Source organism: Pinus tabuliformis, chromosome J, assembly GCF_031772625.1.
Source record: "Pinus tabuliformis cultivar Carrire ecotype Pingquan chromosome J, CPIR1, whole genome shotgun sequence".
NCBI lineage: Eukaryota > Viridiplantae > Streptophyta > Pinopsida > Pinales > Pinaceae > Pinus > Pinus tabuliformis.
The window spans coordinates 843,568,045-843,591,681 of NC_142295.1; the positions used below are offsets into that span (position 1 = coordinate 843,568,045).

General features: G+C 35.1%; 1 protein-coding gene across 1 annotated transcript; it reads left to right on the forward strand.

Annotated features, from left to right (window-relative positions):
* The first annotated feature begins 15,408 nt into the window (after positions 1-15,408).
* Positions 15,409-19,971, forward strand: LOC149229333 (monofunctional isopimaradiene synthase, chloroplastic-like). Its single transcript, XM_089375818.1, has 15 exons — positions 15,409-15,597; positions 15,706-15,777; positions 15,887-15,978; positions 16,089-16,398; positions 16,794-16,977; positions 17,078-17,298; positions 17,405-17,525; positions 17,614-17,726; positions 17,811-18,040; positions 18,128-18,240; positions 18,338-18,436; positions 18,576-18,791; positions 18,915-19,053; positions 19,163-19,411; positions 19,503-19,971. The coding sequence occupies exons 1-15, from the start codon at positions 15,435-15,437 to the stop codon at positions 19,797-19,799; spliced, it is 2,619 nt and encodes an 872-aa protein (XP_089231944.1). The 5' UTR covers positions 15,409-15,434; the 3' UTR covers positions 19,800-19,971.
* The last annotated feature ends 3,666 nt before the right edge of the window (positions 19,972-23,637 follow it).

Genomic DNA, 23,637 nt, shown 5'->3' on the forward strand with positions numbered 1-23,637 from the left:
CTTCAATACTAGTTTGATCTTTAACATCATTTTTTTAATATCAATTTATTTTTCTTTTGAACTTTCAATATTTCTTTAGTTAGTTTCCGTACATCTTGATCATCCTCTTTTTCAACCTCATCTGCATATTCACGAAATATAACATCTCTACTTCCAAAACAATTATGGGTAATGGGACCATACATTTTGTAAGCTTTATGGTAAGAAAAATAACCTACATTTGATTGAATTTGCATGAAGCTTCTTTCTGTCTTCCTTTTGAATGTGGAAAAGAGCTTTACTCCCAAAATTGTCGAAATGGTTAACAACTAGTATAACTACATAATTCTTTATAAAGAGTTTTAGGCTCTAAAAATTTGGTTGGACTTCTAGGTACACAACGCTATGTGTTGTTTTTGAATCACATTGTGTTTGTAGTATTTGGTGAAATCTCCTTACATGTACTTTCCTTCTTGATTAGACTTAAGAATTTTTATGTGTTCTATTGATCATTTTTCAACCATGTTTCTAAAATCTTTGAATATTCAAATGCATCACTTTTCTTTTTTATGAAATAAACTCATGTAAATATTATTATATATTAATGAATATATGAAAATAAGTATTAGTATATTCTCAAGGAAAATGTGAAAATAAGAATCTCCATTGAGTGATTTAGTTTACATGGCATAAACACATTAATGTACACTAATTAAAAAATATCCCTTTTACTTTTATTTATACTTATAGGAATCTCATTTTTAAGTTATTTTCCTATTGGAGAACCAATACATTCAGTATACTCATCTAAAAAATTAAAAAAAAAAATGTTCAAAAAATTGGAAAATCATACTATTTCTTTAAATGTCAACCATGAAATAGTTAACAATATTTTTCTAAAATTATCCAAATTTAAGAAATTTATATAGTTTCTATAAAATGTTGATGATTTTTAGACTAAAAGATCATTGTCTTATAGAATTTCCTTATCAATAGCAGTTCCTTATCAAATTACTGGCTCTATTCTCTATCTTTTTCCACACGGCTTGACCCTTTTCCTGTCAACTATATTCTTTCCTAAGTAGACAATGGATTTTCTTTTGCTTGGCATCGACGTCTTTAAACCTATGGACAAAATGGAATAGGATCAAACTTTGATCGCACTAATTTTCACCAGTGATTTCGCCCATGTGGGAGCCCCGTGAGATAGTCTAGATCATGGTCTGTGTGTTTGGCTCTCACCAATGAATCATGAATACGAGGAAGCGATCTAACACGCCACACAAATGCATAGGGGATTTCAGGATGCTCGACTGTCTTCCTTGATTACAGTAGAAATTATTGTAGAAATTATGCTTAGGAGGAGTTTCATGTGTCCTCAAGATGCATGCAAAGGAAGGATTAAGGTTAAAGAGTTTTTTCCATAGTGCATGCTTCAGATATCAAAACTGAGGAGAAGAATCTCTCACCACCTTTGGTCAGGAAGATATATACATCTATTGGAATTAAAAACATTTTGAAGGAAATTTCTATTCAATACTAAACATATAAAAAATAAATATACAAATGTAAAAAAACAAATAATGATGTTGTTTTTTGGTTTATGTTTTTTATATTTTAAAGTTGTGGTTAGTTTGTTTTACTTTATTGTTATTTTGTAATTTTTAGAGGACATTGTTAGTGTGTGTTTAGAGATAGCAGTATGTAAGATTTAGAGAAATGTGTTGGAATCACAATTGTCATTACACCAAAATCCGCAAGTGTTAGTAAATGAATGCATCACCAGAGTTAGTGGATCCCAAGAGGTGGTTAAGCTTATGTCATGGAATACATCGATAGTGTTGGATTATCCAATGCCCAACAATCTCCCCCAACACAAGCCGAGGGTGTTTTGAACTTGAGACATTTGACTCTTATATAATTTGTAGTAATCACAATTTATGTTACACCAAAATCCACAAGTGTTAGTACATGGATGCATCACCATAGTTAATGGATCCTCAAGAGGCGGTTAAGCACATGTCGTAAAACACATGGGTAATCCAAATGGAAAATGACATCAACCCATGGTACTCATACACCCATGTTATTCATCCACCCATGGAATTTACCCATGGTATTGTAAGTGGCATCCACCCATGGTATTCATTCCCCCATGGTATTTGCCCATGGTATTGTGACATCCACCCATGGTATTCATTCACCCATGGAATTGACCCGTGGTATTGTGGCATCCACCCATGGTATTCATTCACGCATGGAATTGACCTGTGGTATTGTAACCGAAAAAGGCTATAAGTAACAAGTCTCATTTTGTAAAAGCACGGTTTGTCTGCCACAATGTAGCTCTTATAGTTATTCTCCATTTTGATAAAAAAATTCTTTGTGGTTTTGTTTATTGGGAATTCTCCTGTTTTTCTTCTAGCATTTCAAATTTTCAAATCTTAGGGGCCTCTTCCCCAAGATCCATTTCAATTTTTCAAATCTTGGGGGTGTTCTGTCATTTTCTTTCTAGCATTGCAATTCTTCAGATCTTGGGGGCCTCTCCCAGAAGATCCATTTCAATATTTTAGATCTTGGGGCCTCCCCCCAAGATCCGGATCAATGGTATCAGAGCAGGTTATGATTCCACAGGAATGAGGGTTTGATGCATATTTCAATTTCAAATTTTGCAGCAATATTCAACAAACTTCAGGCATGTGCTATGTCCTCCATAGAGCATTTTCTTGGGCCAAGCGGGAAGAATTTTTCTTTTTTCATTTTTTTGCAGGAATGTTTTTGGGCAACACGTTTGCAGATCATATCTAAATTTTTTGGTGCAAAATTTACAAAAAAAAAAAATAACAGATCTAAATTCCTTGTGAAAAAATACCCAAATTCAAAAAAAAAAAATCGGCCGAATTGGAGTTCGGATGAGGGAGATATCGCTGATTTAAAATCAGCTATGTTGCAGAAATGTTTCTGATGGCAATTCGTGGACGGCGGCTCTCCTATCCTTTTTTTGCAATTTTGGTGCAGAATTTCAAAAAAATGATTGTAGATCTGAGCTCCTCTCGAAAAATTTCTCCATTTCAAAAAAAATGGGTCGAATCGGAGTTCAGATGTGGGAGATATCGTTGATTTAAAATCAACTATTTTTTCAGAACTTTTGTGACGACGGAAAAGTTGCAGTGCAAATCTGAGATTCCAGAGTGTCCAGATAAGGATTTCCAACACATGAGAAGATGAAAAATGGTCCTTCTGTTTCCAAAAATAGGTTATAATAAATATTATGAGTTATATTGACCGAGTTATGTCCATTTTAATTCTGGAGCAGCATTCAGAGTGGGTTCCCTTTGGAGACGTGCCCTCCCACCCCACTTTAGTAGGCACCTACTTCACATTCATCAGTTTTAGCATAGCAGCATTCGGCTTGGGTTCTTTGGATATGTGTCCTCCCACCCCAAGCTATGTAGGCACCTGCTACTTCATCAACAACCAACATCACGGTTATGGGTCAACCACACAAAATCCTTGTCATCGAAGTCCATTTGTTAGGCCGCACACTGTTAGTATCACAGTTGGTCACAAGCATTACAGGGTATCTCTATCCTCAGATCTTCATTTTTCATGGTTATGGGTCATCCATAAACCCACACTTCATCGAAGTCCATTTGCTAGGTCGCACACTATCAGTATCACAGTTGGTCAGAAGAATTACAGGGTATCTCTATCCTCAGATCTTCGTTCATCATGGTTATGGGTCATCCACAAACCCACACTTCATCGAAGTCCATTTGCTAGGTCGCACACTGTCTATATCATAGTTGGTCACAAACATTACAGGGTATCTCTATCCTCGGATCTTCGTTCATGATGGTTATGGGTTAACCACATAAAACCCTTCTCTTCAGTGGCTCTTCATATTCAAAAAAGGCTTCGCAGGAGGGAACTTCACGCAATGGGGACCATCGCTTCTTAAGGAGGGAGGAATGATCCGGATGGAAAATGGCATCAACCCATGGTATTCATCCACCCATGGAATTTACCCATGGTATTGTAAGTGGCATCCACCCATGGTATTCCACCCATGGTATTCATTCACCCATGGAATTGACCTATGGTATTGTAACCGAAAAAGGCTATAAATAACAAGTCGAATTTTGTAAAAGCACGATTTGTCCGCCACAATGTAGCTCTTACAATTATTCTCCATTTTAATAAAAAAATTCTTTGTGGTTTTGTTTATTGGGCATTCTCCTCTTTTTCTTCTGGCATTTCAATTTTTCAGATCTTGGGGGCCTCTCCCCCAAGATCCATTTCAATTTTTCAGATCTTGGGGGTGTTCTATCATTTTCTTTCTAGCATTGAAATTCTTCAGATCTTGGGGGCCTCTCCCACAAGATCCATTTCAATCTTTTAGATCTTGGGGGCCTTCCACCAAGATCCAGATCAATAGGAGCGTTAAATTATCCAATGCCCAACAAAATGGTTCTTATGGAAGATTGAAAACATGGCTAAAGTTCTTCTTGGTTGTGACCCGTGGATAGGATGCAATGGTCATCATAAACTCTCCAATAAGCTCATGGAGTTTTTAAACCATTTGGGTCATATTTTTATTGCAAATGTGGCTAGTTAGATAGTCAAGAGTGGGTTTCAACTCAATATTTAGGTCTTGCTCATGTTTATGCAGGTGAATGGAGCCCTTTTGTATTGAATTTGGGTAAAGATTGTATTGTAATTAATCGGGAGCAGGAAGACATTATCAGGTGGTCTAAGAATAAACTAAGTGGAATTAGAACAACTAGATTTGGATAAGATGCATTGATTCAAGACAAGCCTCTTACTTCTTCAAAATGGTGGCGTAGATTAGTTTGGAAAGGACAAGGTCTTCTTAAATGCAAGTAGTTCCTTTGGTTATTGTTGGAAGGAAAAATATTGACTTGGGTTAATCTTGTTAAACAAGGATGGGTAAACCTTAGATTTGTGTTCTATGATGGATGAATAAGGAGTCTATAGCTCATTTATTTATTCATTATCCTTTTGTAATTTCTGTTTGGAAGGTAGTTTTCACTTCTCTTAACCTTGATGCCTAGTGGAATGGAAGCTTGATTGAAGAGTGTCTCTACACTTGGAATGAAAGGTTTATTTCCACTTCCTTTAAATTCCTTTTAATCTTTGTATTGTGGGGAATTTGGCTAGCGAGAAACCTCTATATGTTTGAATATTTTGCGGTTTCTTTGAATTTATCACACAATGCAAGCTCTTCTGATCTTGAGCAAGTGAAATAGCTAAAAGGGAAGAAAATCAGGCTTATCAGAGATGTGGAGTTGTTGACTGGTATAGTATGGATATTCTTTGATGGAGCCAATCATAGGGATGCTTTTGGTGCAAGTATAGTCATTTTCTTCTCTCGAAATTTGATGATTAAATCCAAAGTAGGTATTGGCCAATATACAAAATTTACAGTTGAACTCCTTTCTATGTAGTGTTCCATGAGGGTCTCCATTTGGAAACAGGTAAAAGTATTCAGATTGGATGGGGATTCATTCAAAAGTCCTTATGGATTGGTTCAACGGAAGAGCTAACTTAAGGGTCCTTCATTTAGAATCGTGTCAAAGAAAAATCCGCCAGCCATAGGAGCAATATGATGATGTGAAAATTCTTCATACATTGAGGGAAAATAATGCCTTGGTTGATATGTTATCCAAGGAAGCTTTGCGATTAGATATTAGGTTAGTTTTCATCTTGAAAGTGTTTAATGGTAATGTGTTCTCTATTTTTTCCTTCAATTTGTTTGATCTTGTTTCAAATAGGATTTAGTTAAGTTTCAAGATATGTTTAGTCTAAAATATATTAGAATCTTGTTATTATTCTATTTTTTAAGTTATCAAGTGTGTACTTTTTTATTTCCTATGAAATATCAAAAGTAAGTTTTTTCTTTTGAAAAAAAAGGTTATGCAATAGTTTTTATATGGGTAATTTTGATAGATAGAGTAGTTGTGCAATATCTTCATTGTCCCTACTACTCTGGTTTTCCGTTTGGTAGACCACTACAATAAGATTGCTATTTTATGTAAATGAATTATGAATTAATGAAAGCTTACAAATTTAAAAAAAAAAACAAAAAAAAAAAAAAACTTGCCTAATTGTTATATGTTTGGAGTTTATGGCCAGAGTCCAACAAACGATTTTTGATCTAATAGTGATATTTTGTTGTTTAAAATGTATTTTTGATTGAATATATGGACTCAATGCCTAAAATACCCTTGGAGCATTCAGATTGTAGAGAATTTACAATTCAAACTTGTGATTCCAACAAATCCCTGCCAAATTCTAAGTAAATTGGACTCGAAAATATGCACACAAAAACTCTAAATTGTATACAACAAAAATAATGAATAAATCAAACTAAAAGATATAGAGATGTTATGTTTCTATAAATAATTTATTATGGTTTTGTTTAATTTTAATATGTTTTGGGTTTTTTTATTATTATATAATTTTGTATTAGGTTGTAATTTATTAATATTTAAAATAAATTTTTAAATATAGAAATAAATTCAATTGTTAAATATTTAAATAAATTCAATAAATTATTGTGATTGAGCCAAGAGGTTCATTCTATGTGTAAGTGAGTTATAATAAAAAAATGAATATGTTGCAAAGTAATTAGCGATATATATGTGTGTGTGTGTGTGAACTTCATATATATCTATATATAGAAAAATAAAATTGTTAAAATAAAATATTTTAATAAAAAATCAATAAATTATTGTGATTGAGCCAAGAGACTCATTTTATGTGTAATTGAGTTATAATAAAAAATGAATATGTTGTAAAGTAATTAACAATGTATAAAACCAAAATTAAGTTTTATGGTTAAAACATTTATTAAGTACTATATATATTCTATTTAGAATTTAAAATTACGATTACTCACTCTAAATAAATTTACAAGTGAAAAATTTTGATCTTTCTCTTCTTACGTTAAATCCATACTTAAAATAAATCTATACTAGTTTTAATAAATCTTTTCCAACCAAAAAACAAAATTACAACTTTTTCATACTTATTATATATATGTTTATATAAGTTTTGATAATAAAAAAACAATCAACTTAATAATTCGTTACTTTAATAAAATATAGTATTAAATTTGATTTATTATATAAAAATATATAATTAAAATTTATAACAAATTAATATTCTTAATTTAATTTTAAAAGTTATATTGACTATGATTTGAGGCAGCAGCGTAGATGTTCTCTTCAGAAAATCATCAAGTTTGGTTGAGCAATAAGATTAAAATTCTGTTACGTGGTAAAAAGAGATGAATACAAAGAGAGTTAGTGTTCATGAACTGCAGCCGCCATGATCTGTCACGGACGCTGACAAGGTGGCAGCAAGCTCTTTCATAGTCTTTGCCAACTAGATCTCAATGAAAATTCTTAAAATTGAATATATTTTAAAAGACAAAAGGACAAACTTAAGCATCTAGAGAGGATTCCTCTTTGAAGATACGTGAATTTACCTGGGAAGATGTAAAGATGATGTACCAGGGGAGACGTACAGGTATGTAAATTCTAGATGTGATGTAAAGCTAGTGTCGAGGAAAGTGGAATTTGTTATGTGGCCAGTAGGTAAGGTTATTATAGTTAGAGTCAAGTTGTAGTGTGGAACGCTGAGTTGCGTGGAAAAAGAGGTCTACGAGTCTCAAAGCACGTTTTCAATTCGGCTGCCAACCCTTGGGTTTAGCTAGGGAAGTTAGTCCATGTCGCTAAAGGGAGTGCCCTTTTATGTAAGGTTAAATAATTGTTTTCAGTACTATATTTAGATAATCTAAATATATGGGATAATATTTTTTTGTTTTTCTAATGAAATTTATTTGTATATTTAACCTTTGAGTTAAATTAAATACCACTTATTTAAAATTAAAGCTGTGTTTGTCCAATGAAATTTATTTGTATATCTAATTCCTGAACTAAACTAAATACCACTTATTTAAAATTAAAGCTGAGGCGTAAATGTTAATGAACAATAACATCTCAAGAAATAACAATCCACCGGCAACAATTAATCCATGTCCATAAACACAAAAAAATAGTAATTTCATACAGCATGATATGAAATTCATATTAGTGATACCTCTCTTAATCTAGTGCTCCATTTGGCACGATGTCAATGCATTTGTCTTCATTGTCATCCCATATTTCCCTTACTACCAACACTGAGTGGACCTCATCATCTCACTCCCAACGTGTATGTGAACACGTAATGCATTCCACGATTCTTCAGCACGCCCACCCAATACCGGAAGCAGTGGCGCCAAAAAGAGAAGCATCTAGGTACCTACAATCGGGGTACGCACATAATTTGAAGTCTATTTGTACGTTTTCAAAATGAAATTACGTCAAATTCGAGCGCTCCTTTAATAACTCTATTTTGAGTGGTTATGAAAGCCTGAAAGTAAGTAGTTCAATGCATTTATGTTTTCCATGGTCAGTGAAAACGATGGTAGGAAATTAAAAAAATAAATTAAACTCTGAAAATTGAAAGTTCAGCACTTCATGTCGCTTCCACGGTCTATTGACGCTATGTTCAGGCCACCGTAGCTTTCAAATTGAATGCGGTACCTTTCCTATTGAACTATTTGCAGCATCCAACATATGCCAAAGAAACTTTATGGAGAAGAGACAAATTTAGGCATCTGGCCCGGCTACGAAACTTTGTTTTTGGTGACAGAAGTTCGGCCACCCTTAAACCCGATTGCAGATTCTCACAATCTACTTACGTGGCTGGTTGGTCCCACCTCTAGTTCTCCGTTTATATAGACAGATGTTGGCATCCGTTATCGGAATTATTGTCGGAAAACTTTTACAACCGGGAGCAATACGGTCTTATGTCTGACATAGTGATTGTCGTTGCGCCGTCTAAAGGGAATCTCGAGGCATGGAATTAAATTCAAAGTGGCAGGTGATGTACTTGGAATTTTGGAATTTTGCATGACGGAGGTGGAGGCCGGGGTGTCATCATCAAACATTTTGGCGGGTCCATTACCGTCAATAGATAAGACTCCCACATCAAACGATGTCAATAGATTTATATGGTTGCAGGAAAGCTTCTTGAATTCCTAAGCAATCAACAAATTTAGAAGAAACAATAGCAAGGTATACCTATTTCCCTAAGAGATTCTTACTGTGTTTGACTTTGTAAATCGGATGCACCCAATCTCTATGGAAATCTTCATATTGAGAGATTTTTTTGCATTTTAGATTCATAAGAATCTAGGAATGTTTATCTGATATCTCAACCAATGTTCAAGAAACATTGATGTGAGCGCATCAATCATGTTGCTCTAAGCACTTCCATATTCATGAAATACAGTATCCCCTACCTCATCTTTCACAAACTCTTCAACTATTTTTTCTAAAGTTCTGGGAGAAGACTCAACCACCACTGTTGAAGAGTGACAATAAAATATTGGATCAATGTTTTATAGGCTTCTATTTCAGTTTTTCCCTTCATGCACATTAATTTGCATTCAGTAAACATATGGTCAATCATCTGTCTACTTTGGCTAGAACTGAGATTGTCAACATTCCATTCTCTGTGGGAGTAATGTTGGAATTTCTAAAATTGAGGAATGCATCCTTTGCCACTAAGATCAGGGGCAGGATATTTGGTAAACTAGCTTGGCAGAGGTTTGTAATCTGGTAAAAGATGAGATCCAGGGGATGCTTCAGGTTTGTCAAGAGTTTCTTTAGGAAACAAATGAGGAAATCTATCAATATATTTTTTCTGTATAGAGATAGGATGTCAGAAAAGCATAGATGAGGGAATATCTTTGTATGTGGAAGAAATGGATAATCTATCGCGAATCTACTCGTCAGTTGGAATGTAAAAAATGCGAAGGCCAAGAATGCTTCCATTTACCTTGTATAGTTGTCTCGGATCTCATTAAATACTCTGACAATGAGATCCTCCTCAATTTTATGTCCAAACACCACCAGTGGGCTATCATGACTAAAGTTAAACATCAAATTATTTTGGGAAAGCCCATGATAGTCCATAGGATTTTTACAAAGGCATGGGACAATAATCTATATCACAAAATAAGATTTTGTGGTTCCACTGTTGGGGGCTTCATAATTGTACTCATTATTGGTTCCTTGTGTACCTTGCATGATAAAGGTATCCATTTTCTAATGTAATGTCTACTCACATAACTATGACTTTGACCGGTTTCGTGGGATTCCAAAAATATCTCCATATTGTAAATCATTTGATACACTAGATTAGATTTGGAAGATTGTGATGAGACTCGCAGCACTTCTCCGACTTTTAGTGAGATTTGACTCACATCTCATTCAATCCTACGAAAAGGTTATGAACTGTCTTCTGAAGATTATTTTGGTCTCCTCTCAATTACTATAAATAAGGAGAGCAAAAAGCATTAGAGGCATTAAATCTTGGAGTCTTGAAGTCGAGAATTTCTGCCTGCTCTGCATCTACACTTCTTAAGTGATTTTATTACAACACAGAAACGTTCTCATAGATTTCCATAAGTTTGAGAAGCCTACGCATCAGGATGAACAATCCTGGTGAGAACCTTAAGTGGCCAGACTTTTACAGTTGTGTCTTGTTTTTCTTAAAGATCTCTGAATCAAAGACAGAGTCTACCAAAGGCCAGGTAGCCTTCAGTTTCTACGCTCATTTTGAGTTAGAATATCTCATAAATTCCTAAGCAGTCTATCTTTGGAAAACTATGAGACTTTATGTAACCAACTATTTTGAATTCAATAAAGAAGAAGTTTATTGTTGATTAATGCATGTCTAGTATCTGCGTAATTTCTGAGTTATAAATCTTATGACTATTGGGAAGTTCATCCGAGGTTCACTTAGAGTCTTGGAGTGTAGTTTGTTCGTATAGGCAAGAGGCCCATAAAGAGCATATTTTGCATTGGACTTGTTTGAAGGTTCATGGATGGGTTTGTGTAAGAGTGTGTGTAGCAAAGTCATCAGTTTGTATCTCTACAATTTTCATTCTCTGTCGAAGGAAACCCCAACGACCACACGGCCAAATTGGCTGCTCTCATTTCTATACAATGACCTAAACAATGATGCCATATTTCATGTAGTCACTCTTCAATTGATGAATCTTTTGTGGCCCTTCTCAAACCATGTAGAAGAAGATCCCTCTCACACAGACACAACAATAGTAGTTCGTTATCAAATTACTGGCTCCATTCTCTATTTTTTTCCACACGACTTGATTCTTTTCCTGTCAACTATATTCTTTCCTAAGTAGACAATGGATTTTCTTTCGCTTCGCATCGACGTATTTAAACCTATGGACAAAATGGAAAAGGATCAAGCTTTGATTGCACTGATTTTCACCAGTGATTTCGGTCATGTGGGAGACCCGTGAGATAGTCCAAATCATGGTCTGTGTACTGTTCAACTCTTACCAATGAATCATGAATACGAAGAAGTGATCTAACACACCACACAAATGCATATATGATTTCAGGTTGCTTGATTGTGTTCCTTGATTATAGTAGAAATTATGCTTAGGAGGAGTTTCATGTATCGTCCAGATGCATGCAAAGGAAGGATTAAGGTTAAAGAGTTTTTTTTCATAGTTCATGCTTCGAATATCAAAACTGAGGAGAAGAATCTCTCACCACTTTTGATCAGGAAGATACATATATATAGGAACGAAAAACATTTTGAAGGAATGATACATACATATAGGAATGAAAAACATTTTGAAGGAATTTTTTATATACAAATGTAAAAGAAAATAATGGTGTTGTTTTTAGGTTTATGTGTTTTATATTTGAATGTTGTAGTTAGTTTTTTTTACTCCCTTGTTATTTTGTAATTTTTTTGAGGACATTCTTAGTCTCTGTTTAGATATAGTGGTATGTAAGTTTTGGAGAAATGTATTGGAATCACAATTGTCATTACATTAAAACCCACATATGTTAGTAAATGAAGGAATCGCCAAGGTTAATGGATCCCCGAAAGGTGGAGTGTTGGATTATCCAATGCCCAACAATCTCCCCCTAGTGGTGGAGTGTTAGATTGTGAGGGTGAATGGAGCCCTTTTGTATTGAATTTGGGTAAAGATAGTATTGTAATTAACGAGGAGGAGGAAGACATTATCAGGTGGTCTAAGAATAAACTAAGTGGAATTAGAACAATTAGATTTGGATATGATGCACTCATTCAAGACATCTCTCTTACATCTTCAAAATCGTGGCATATATTAGTTTGGAAGGGACAAGACCCTCTTAAATGCAGGTATTTCCTTTGGCTGTTGTTGGAAAGAAAAATATTCACTTGGGGTAATCTTGTTAAGCAAGGATGGGTAGATCGTGGATTTGTGTTTTATGATGGATGAATGAGGAGTCTATATCTCATTTATTTATTCATTTTTCTTTCGTAATTTTTGTTTGGAAGGCGGTTTTCTCTTGTTTTAACCTTGATGCCTGGTGGAATCGAAGCTCAATTGAAGAGTGTCTCTAGAATTGGAATGAAATGTTTATTTCCTCTTCCTTTAAATTCCTTTTGATCTTTGTATTGTGAGGAATTTAGCTAGGATGAAACTTGTATTTGTTTGAAGACTTTGTGGTTTTCTCTGAAGTTGTAATACACAATGCAATATCTTCTTATCTTGACCAAGTGAAATCACTAAAAGGGAAGGAGACCACGCTTATCAGAGATGTGGAGCTGCTGACTAGTATAGCATGGATATTATTTGATGGAGCCAATCAGAGGGATGTTTTTGTGCAGGTATAGTCATTTTCTTCTCCTGAAATCTGATGATTAAATGTAAACTAGGTATTGGCTAATACACAAATTTCACATCTGAACTCCTTGCTATGTAGTGTTCCATGAGGGTCTCCCTTTGGAAGCAGGTAAAAGTATTCAAATTGTATGGGGATTCAAAAGTCCTCGTGGATTTTTTCAATGGAATAGCTAACTTAAGGGTCCTTCATTTAGAATCATGGCAAAGGAAAATCCGCTAGCTATAGGAGAAGTATGATGATGTGCAAATTCTTCATACTTTGAGGGAAAATAATGCCTTGGTGGATATGTTATCCAAGGAAGCTATGCTATTATATATTGGGTTAGTTTGCATCTAAGAGGTGTCTAATGGTAATGTGTTGTCTATTTTTTCCTTTACTTTGTTTGATTTTATTTCAAATGGGATTTAGTTAAGTTTCAAGATATTTTTAGTATAAGATATGTTTGGAATTTTTTTCTTAGCCTAGTTTTATGTTAGCAAATGTGCTACTCTACAACCAAGGGATTGTAGTTTTTTATTTCTTGTGAAATATCAAAAGTATGTTTTTTCTTTTGAAAAGGAGGTTATGTAATATTTTTTATATGGGTAATTTTGATAGGTAGAGGAATTGTGCAATATCTTCATTGTCCCTACTATGGTTTCCCATGTGGTAGACCATTACAGTAAGATTGTTATTTTATATAAATGAATTATGAATTAATGAAAACCTACCACTTAACAAAAAAAAAAGGTTTGTCTTGTTGTTATATGTTTGGAGTTTTTGGCTAGAGTTTAACAAACAATTTTTTATGTAATAATGATATTTTGTTCTTTAAAATGTATTTTTGATTGCATATATGGACTCAATACATGAAAAACCCTTGAGGCATTAGGATTGTAGAGAGCTTACAATTCAAACTTGCGATTCTCATAAATCCCTACCAAATTTTAAACAAATTGGACTAAAAAATATGCAAACAAAAATTCAAAAATATATACAAGAAAAATAATGAATAAATCAAACTAAAAGATATAAAGATGTTATATTTCTATAAATAATTTATTATGGTTTTGTCTAATTTTAATATATTTAATTTTCTTAATTATTATTATATAGTTTTGAAATAAGTTGTGAATTTTTTATATTTAAATACATTATTAAATATATAAATCAATTTCACATCTAACAAATAAATAAAAAAACTACAACCTTTATCACAAAATTGCTAGATTTTTTTTATTGTTATTCTATATATATATTTATATAATTACTTGATAATCAAGAAACCAAAAACCAAATTTTAAAAAATAAACTCAAACCTCCGTTACAAAATTCCTAAATTTTTTGTTGTTATTTTATATATATTTATATAAGTTTTGACCATAAGAAACAATGAACTTAATCATTCTTTACCTTAATAAAATATAGTATTATATTTGATTTATTATATAAAGATACATAATTAAAATTTATAACAAATTAATATTTTTAATTTAATCTTGAATCTTGAAAGTGATGTTGACTATGATAGAGAAACAAATCAGTGTTAATTTAAGCGGATGATTTGAGGCAGCAGCGTAGAGATATTCTTCAGAAAATCATCTAAGTTTGGTTAAGCAATACGATTAAAATACTGATTACGTGCTAAAAAAATAAACACAAAGAGAGTTAGTGTTCATGAACTGCAGCCGCCATGATCTGTCACCGGCGCTGATAAGGTGGCAGCAAGCTCTTTCATTGTCTTTGCCAACTATATGTCAATGAAAATTCTTAAAATTGAATATATTTCAAAAGACAAAAGGACAAACTTAAGCACCTGGAGAGGATTCCTCCTTGAAGATACATGAATTTATTAGGGTAGATTGAAGGACGATGCATGAATGTACCAGAGGAGACGTAAAGGTAAATTCCAGATGTGACGTAAAGGTATATTCCAGATGTGAGCATATATGCTACCTCTCTTAATCTAGTACTCCATTTGGCACGATGTCAATGCATTTGTCTTCATTGTCATCCCATATTTCCCTTACTACCACACTGAGTGGACCTCATCATCTCACTCCCAACGTGTATGTGAACACGTAATGCATTCCACGATTCTTCAGCACGCCCACCCACCCAATACCGGAAGCAGTGGCACAAAAAAGAGAAGCATCTACCTACGCACATAATTTTAAGTCTATTTGTATTTTATCTACTGAAATTACGTCAAATTCGAGCGCTCCCTTAATAACTCTATTTTGAGTGGTTATGAAAGCCTGAAAGTAAGTAGTTTAATGCATTTATGTTTTCCATGGTCAGTGAAAACGATGGCAGGAAATTAAAAAAATAAATTAAACTCTGAAAATTGAAAGTTCAGCACTTATGTCGCTTCCACGGTCTATTGACGCTATGTTCAGGCCACCGTAGCTTTCAATTTGAATGCGGTACCTTTCGTATTGAATTATTTGCACTTTCTTTTGCAAAAACAAAAAAAATTATCTTTGCATTCAACATATGCCAAAGAAACTTTATGCAGAAGAGACAAATTTAGGCATCTGGCCCGGCTACGAAACTTTGTTTTTGGTGACAGAAGTTCTCCTGTACATTGCTTATTTATAGAAATTTCCTACAACTTGACATTCCATATACTGAAAGCTCATTCGCTACCTCTGCTAATCCAGCGGCTCATTTGGAAAGATGGCCATGCCCTTGTCTTCATTGTCATCCCACATTTCCCTTACTTCCACACTGGCTGGACCTCATCATCTCACTATCAATGCCCACGTGAATACACAATGCATTCCACGTCTCTTTAAAAGAAGCCCTGCCAGAAAATACAGAAACATCTACCTACGATCGGGTACACACATAATTTTAAGTTTATTTGTATTTTTATGTCTTGTAAGTTTTATTGTACTTTATTTCACGTTAGTTTCAACTGGGCTTCTTGGTATTTTCGAATATGTAGGTTCACGCAAGATCGTTGCTAGCGTTGGAGAAGGCACAACCTCCCTTTCTAATCACTCTGATAAAACGACTGGTATACTTATTCTTGTGCATTGAATAGAAAATAATTTAAATATTTTCAACGTCGTGCCAAGTGATTAATTTCACAATTCTTTTTCATGTCTATTGGATACTACCCTCAGATTCGTTTCCCGTGTCTACAATAGCGAAACGAGAATTTCCTCCAGGATTTTGGAAGGATGATATTATTGATTCTATATTGTCAGCTAACAAGGTTGGTATTCTCGGCGTCTGTTTGTAAACATGGTATGGTTGACACGTTATCTCGCAAGAATCTCACCAATGTTATTTCTAAAATATTTTGGTTGACCTGCATTAATTTAGGTGGAGATAGCCGACGAGCAGTGTGTCGAAATATTAATAGCTGAGATTAAGAGTATGTTTGCAAGTATGGGCGATGGCGAAACGAATCCCTCTGCTTATGACACTGCTTGGGTAGCAAAGATTCCTGCAGTTAATGGCTCTGACCACCCTCACTTTCCTCAAACACTCCAATGGATTCTTCAGAATCAGTTGGAAGATGGCTCTTGGGGAGAAGAGCACCACTTTTTAACATATGACAGACTACTGGCTACTCTTGCATGTATTATTACTCTCACCGTATGGCGCACTGGCCAGATACAAGTGCAGAAAGGTTTGCAAACTTTATTTTTATTTAATAATAAAACTATGATAGACTTTGCTTTATATAAAAATGGATAAGAAGATTATTTTATTTAATAACAAACTATAGTGAAGTTTTATTTATTTTATTTAGAATAATTTAGATTGACTCAGGGTTTAAGGATTAATAACATTATTTACACTTTATTCTTAATCCTATACTTTATCAATTATTTATGAAATTTAAAATTTGCTGATTTTTCATTTATTTTGATGATATGTTTAATCCAGAAGTAAAAAGTTGAAGATAAATGAACAAATATAAGGTTAAATAAGATAAAAGAACCGAATAGATAGACAATTCCAAAAGGGAGCCATGTTTCCATTCATATTTACATTGTGAAATAAATTATAAGTGTGTCGCAGGGATTGAATTCTTGAAGAAACATGTTGGAATGATGGAGGACGAAGCGGACAATCACCGGCCAAGTGGATTTGAAATTGTCTTTCCTGCCATGCTAAACGAAGCTAAAAACTTATGCTTGGATTTGCCTTATGAATTGCCATTCATCAAACAAATAATTCAGAAGCGGGAGGCTAAGATTAAAAGGTCGGTTAAATTCCGATCAGGATGCTCTTCTATCCTTGATAAAATTGTCATTTCTCAATGTCATTATTAATTACCTAAACTTTCATGGTGTTTGGATCAGGATTCCTACTACTGTTCTCTACACCGGTCCAGCAACATTCTTGCAGTATCATTTGGAAGGCCTGCAAGAAATAATAGACTGGGACAAAATGTTGAAACTTCAATCCAAGGATGGATCATTCTTCAGCTCGCCGGCATCTACAGCCGCTGTATTCATGCGTACAGGGAACGCCAAGTGCTTGGAATTCTTGAACTTCGTTTTAATGAAACTCGGAAACCATGGTATGGACATGACAATTTCATTTTACTAAGGTTGTTGTTGTTTTTTTTTTTTTTTTTGTGACAAAAATTATATTGAAGATTACCAACTTAATATTTGTTATTGTAGTCCCGTGTCGCTATCCGCTTGATCTATTTGAACGTCTGTGGGCGGTCGATACTGTTGAACGGCTAGGGATCGATCGCCATTTCAAAAAGCAGATCAAGGACGCATTGGATTATGTTTACAGGTATCATGCCTTTAACCATCCCAAACGATTCACGTCTTCATTAGCTCATTAATGGCCGAATTTTCTTATCTTGGAGATTGATGAGCAGCCATTGGGACGAAAGAGGCATTGGATGTGGAAGAGAGAATTCTGTCGCTGATATTGATGTTACGGCCACAGGTCTTCGAATCCTGAGACTACATGGGTACAATGTATCCTCAGGTACTAAACGAAAATGTTGATGTAAACAACCAAGTCCTTCAATTCTTTCAGGCCGTTGACTTCTTGAACGAACTTTGTTGGCAGATGTTTTAAAGACTTTTAGAGATGAGAATGGAGAGTTCTTTAGTTTCTCACGTCAAACACAGAGAGGAGTTAGAGCCATGTTAAACCTCAATCGTTGCTCACACGTTGCAATTCCGGGAGAAACGGTCATGGAAGACGCGAAACTCTTTAGCGAAAGGTATCTGTTGAATACTCTGGAAAATGTGGATGCATTCGACAAATGGGCTCTTAAAACGAACATGCTGGGAGAGGTATGGTTCTTTAACATCTCAATCTTGCTGCGACCTTGACCTCAATGATCATATATCTACCAAATACTTTGGCAATTTTATTTGCAGGTGGAGTACGCCCTCAGATATCCATGGCTTAGGAGTCTGCCAAGGCTTGAGGCTAGAAGCTATATTCAACATTACGGGCCGAACGATATACGGCCTGGAAAACCTCTGTATACGTAAGATATAAACCCCTTAATATTTGCAATTTTCGTTTGAGTACACTTTGAACCCAATAATGGTTTTAGCACGCTAATGTATTATTGACGGGAACAGTTTGCCATATATTAACAACGGAAAATATCTGGAACTAGCAAAACTGGACTTCAATAATGTGCAGTCTATACACCAAAAGGAGATTAGCCAGCTTCGAAGGTGTTATTTGCATTTTTTTTTAATTAAATGCTTCATTCAAAATATGTGTATATTTTTTTTATTATTATCTAAAATCAAATTTTCAAATTCATATGTCTATTGACGCACTGAATGCTAGTGTACCTCGATTTTTTCATAGGTGGTGGAAATCATCGGGATTCTCAGAGCTCAATTTCACACGCGACCGTGTGGCTGAAATATATTTCTCGATCGCGTCTTCTATGTTCGAACCGGAGCTCGCTACCTGTAGAACCGTTTATACGAAATCTGCCATCTGCGTTGTCATTTTGGACGACCTATATGACGCTCATGGGTCTGCAGAAGACATCAAGCTGTTCACAGAAGCAGTGGAAAGGTAGACATTTAATATATTCATTCTCTTTAATATATATTTAATGGATGAAAGAGATCAAAAGCTTCTATAAATATTGTCGCTTCTAAACTATGTTTCCATGGCCAATCCTCGCCTTTGTTTTAGGTGGGATCTGTTCCTGTTAGACCAAATGCCAGAACACATGAAAATATGCTTCCTGGGTCTTTACAATTTGGTTAATGAAATAGCAGAAGAAGGGCGCAAGAGACAGGGGCACGACGTGCTAGGTTACATTCGAAATTTAGTATGTATTAATAAGTCTACAAGTTTGATGATAAACAAGTTTTTTATTTTCCACCAAAGTTACAATTAAATACTGATTATGGATTTATGGGTCATATGATATATGGCAGTGGGAGATCCAGCTTGAAGCATTCACGAGAGAAGCAGAATGGTCGGAAGCTGAATATGTGCCGTCCTTCCATGAATACATAGAGACCGCTAGTATCTCAATATCACTGGCAACTATCGTTCTGATTAGTGTTCTTTTCACTGGAGAGGTTCTTACAGATCACATACTCTCCCAAATTGATTACCGATCCAAATTTGCATATCTCATGGGGTTGACAGGTCGTTTGATAAACGATATCAAAACTTACCAGGCAAGTTACTCAATCTCTTATAGTCAAATATTATATTATCGATGTCCTTAGGCGCTTGTAATTTATTTGAACGGTTGCTCATTATATGCAGGCGGAGAGAGGTCAAGGCGAGGTGGCTTCTGCCATACAGTGTTACATGAAGGACCATCCAGAATTCTCAGAGGAAGAAGCTCTCAAACATGTTTATAGTCTCATGGAAAACGCCCTCGCAGATTTGAAGTGTGAATTTCTGAAGACAAAAGACGTGCCGGACAATTGCAAGAGACTGGTTTTTGACAATGCAAGATTAATGCAACTGTTTTACATGGAAGGAGACGGTTTCACGCTTTCACATGAAACAGAAATTAAAGAGCATGTCAAAAAGATCCTCTTCGAACCGGTTGCCTAGGTTAAATTATTGGAATAAAGCCCTGCCAGCCGATTGTCTTGCGTTCAATGTATAATAACGCACACTTGCCGGGCATTGTTTACTTTAAAAGCCTACATGACCATTCCGCCTCTCAAAGTGTTTCTAAAGCAAAAATAATTTTCATTTTAGTAAAGAAATTGATTTTCAAACATTTTGCATTGTCCATTGTAACATTAAATATTGCATATCAATTGGAGAGTGAAGATCCTTTAGATATTAATTTGAAGGATGGGACCGAGTTAGAATTGTATATATATTGATGTTAAGAGTAAAAAATTGTTATTTATTTAGTAATAATTATTTTATATAAATTTTAAAGATAGAAAGAGTGAGGATTATTCAGATATAGATTTTAAATTTACATTAAAAACTAATGAAATGGCCGTTTATAAAAGTCTACATTAAAAACTAATGAAATGGCCGTTTATAAAAGTGACAATCAAAATTACAACTAATGAAATGGCAGTTTATAAAAGTGACCATCAAAATTACAACTCAGATATTGCAGTGGGATCATTGATGACAACTAAAAAACACAAACAAATATGTTTAAAAATAACTAAATAAAATAATCAGAAATATATAAAACAGCTATACCCGTCTTACAATGGATATAACATTTTGGCTTATGGGACTAAGCCAAGGTAAATACCTGATGCATTGTTATAATAGAGTTAAATAGATTAACTTTTCTCATAATAAATAGATTAACCTTTCTCATGATAATCAGATTGCAAGATATTCCAAAAATAACTTTCAATTGATTTAAGCCCCAAACGTGAATACATAGGGGATCCAACGAATCAGAGCAAATCTCTCTCACTCTCGCACATGTGTACGTTGGGTGATGAATGGAAAAGAAGATGTTGGAATATTAATTCCAACTGCCGTGCAGCAGCAACGAGTCGCAATAGAGGACTTACAAGGAGTCGGCTTATTCACGCCACCGCCATAAGTGTCCTTTCACCCTTTACCTGTTTGTGTTCTCAAAGGAGGAGGAAGATCAGATCTGGGCTCTACACAATAACTGCTCACCTACAACATTAAAGAAGAAGCATGGCCGAGAAGGTAAGTACCAGCCTCGAGCCATCGCAGCATTTATCAGTCTTGGGTTTCCACACAACCGACTCAAGAAGCACAGCAGAATGTCAAAAGATCAGATTTGTTCATTATGTGCAGCAGAGACTCTGTCAGCGAGTTGAGGCGGTTGATGGATAAGTTATGACCGCTTCCTGCACTATATATGTGTAGAGCCACAACAGTGTTAATTTCTCTGCAATGTAGCGCAGCAGCGCTCAAATGTAATTTCCGTGTGTTTAAAGAATGTGCAGCAGCATGAGCTCACATGAATGAAGCCCTCTTGCACAACAGTGCAGGCACTGAAAAGTAAGAGAGATAGAGAGCAAAGGGGAGCACGCAACAGCGTGAAGTTTTGCAGGGCAATACGCTGCAGCGCGTATGTGCACGAGGAAGATGTAATGAACAACAGTTCTTTGTGTTCGTTGTGTTTTGGAACAACAATACATTCTACAAACGTGTTTCAGCAATTGTCTGCTAGATGCTGAAACACGTGTTACAGCAACTGTCTGTGTATTTCAGAACTGTCTGCCTGTTGCTGTAACAGCAACTGTTTGCAGACACAGATTGAAGTGCCTCTGAAGAAGGCATGTTGGTGAATCCCTCTATCAAGATGAATGTGCTCTTAAGCACAGTCTTTGAAGAATCCCTCTGTTAAGAGGAAGGTGCTCTTAAGCACAGTCCTTGGTGAATCCCTCTGTTAAGAGGAAGATGCTTTCGTTGTGTTTTGGAGCAGCAATGCATTTTACAGGCGTGTTTCAGCAACTGTCTGCCAGATGTTGAAACACGTGTTTCAGCGACAGACTGTATGACTGAAACTGTGTGTTTCAGCAACAGCCTGTGTGGCTGAAACTGTAATTTTCTGAGATAGCAGAAATTGGTTTGTGGAACTGAAGCGTTCCTGTTGTAATCTCTCTGTCAAGAGGAAGATGCTTTTCAGCATAAATCTTTTGTGAAAATCCCTCTATGTGAGGAAGACAAATTTGTATCAGTTGGTTTACTGTTTATGAATGCAAGTTATTTTTTACGTTGTTGTTACACCGTAACTCAAAAAATACTTGACGTCAAAAATTTACGTTGCTGCAACACCACGAACAGCGTTGCTGCAACACAAGTTACAACAACTGAAAAAAACTGCGTTGCTGCAACACCAGTTACAGCAAAGCGATTTTTTTTTTTCTGTTTTCGCTATATTAAAACAGAGTATTATTTTGATCAGTTTTTGATCCTGAGGCAAAGTAGAGTATTATTTTATGCTCTGTTCTTGTGTTTTTGAATTATTAGAAATCCTGAAAACAGAGTATTACTCTCTGTTCATATTTTTTTTGTTGTTTCAGAATTTATCAGAAAATTCCCAATAGTGGAAACAGAGGATTTTTCCACTGTATTTTGTTTGGAATAACCAGAAATTCCCGACACGGTATCAGAGCTTGTCCAGGCTCTTTGAAGACATCAAAGAAGCTGAAAGAAGATTTCTTGCTACAGCAAATTATCCAGCAGAGCGAAAACGCTGTCAAGGTATTTTTCAGATTAATTTTCTGTGTTGTTGTTGAAGAAACAATCAGTTATTTTAAGATACTCAGACAAATGGCAAGGTCAAAGAAGAAAGTCACCAATCCTGCTAAGAATGTGTCTCCCTCTACTCCCAAAATAGAAGACAATCAACTTGAAAGCATTCTATTTGAGGCTTCAAGGTTTAATGGAAATTTTGATATGTGGGAAATAAAAATGAGGACTGTCTTACAGTCTTAAGGGATTGAAATTTGGGAGTCAGTGATTGATGATAGCAAGATGGATAAAGAATCCAAGGAGTGCAATGCAAAAGCAGCAAAGACAATCTTGGATGGACTGCCTGATTCTGTAAAGAAGAATATAGAAAAATATTCATCAGCAAAGGATATATGGGACAGACTTCATGACCTTCATGCAAAGGGAGCACTGACCATGACAATCAGTCAAGAAGGAAATTCTGAACCCATCATAGAAGCTAAAAATGAGAAGGTTGACTTCATCAAGCTTCAAGTACAAGAAAGAAATGAAGAGCTTGCCAAGCTTAAGAAGGAACTTGATCAATGCAAAAGGAAGCATCATGAAGAAGTCATATCCATGACAAATCAGTTGAATAAAGCAAGGAAGCAGGAAGATATTTTGTCAAATCAACTTGAACAAAGGCACAAGAGAGTGAACAAACTTGTAGAAGAGATTGGACAGTACAAGGTAGAGGTCTCCTCCCTTAAGGCTGAATTACAAGAAGCCAGGAAGCAGGCACAAGAAGCTGTGAAGAGAATAGAGAGCAGTCAAGCAAAGAATGAAGAAATCTCCAAAATGAAGTCAGATATTATCTCTCTTAAAGTAGTAGCAGCTGAAACTACTTGTAGCAAGGAAGAAACTGAGGAACAAATTACAAAGAAGAATGATGAGTGTGAAAGATTGGAAGAAGAGATTGTCCTCCTTAGAAAAAAGGTTGAAGGGATGAACAAAATCTTGAAGAGCTCTCAAGCCTTGGATGATATGCTCAGTTATCACAGATCTCCATATGATAAATCAGGACTCGGGTATGTATGTGAACCCTCAAACAAAAGTGAAAATGCTTTAAGCAAAGGAGATGTGCAGAAGGCAGAAAGAAATTGTGATGCCCCTAGTTCCAGCAAAGGCAAGGAGAAAAATCAAGGGTACAATAGAAGAAATCCTACTCCAAGTGGAAAACTAGCTCCAAGAAGAAATGTTGATGACGACAAAG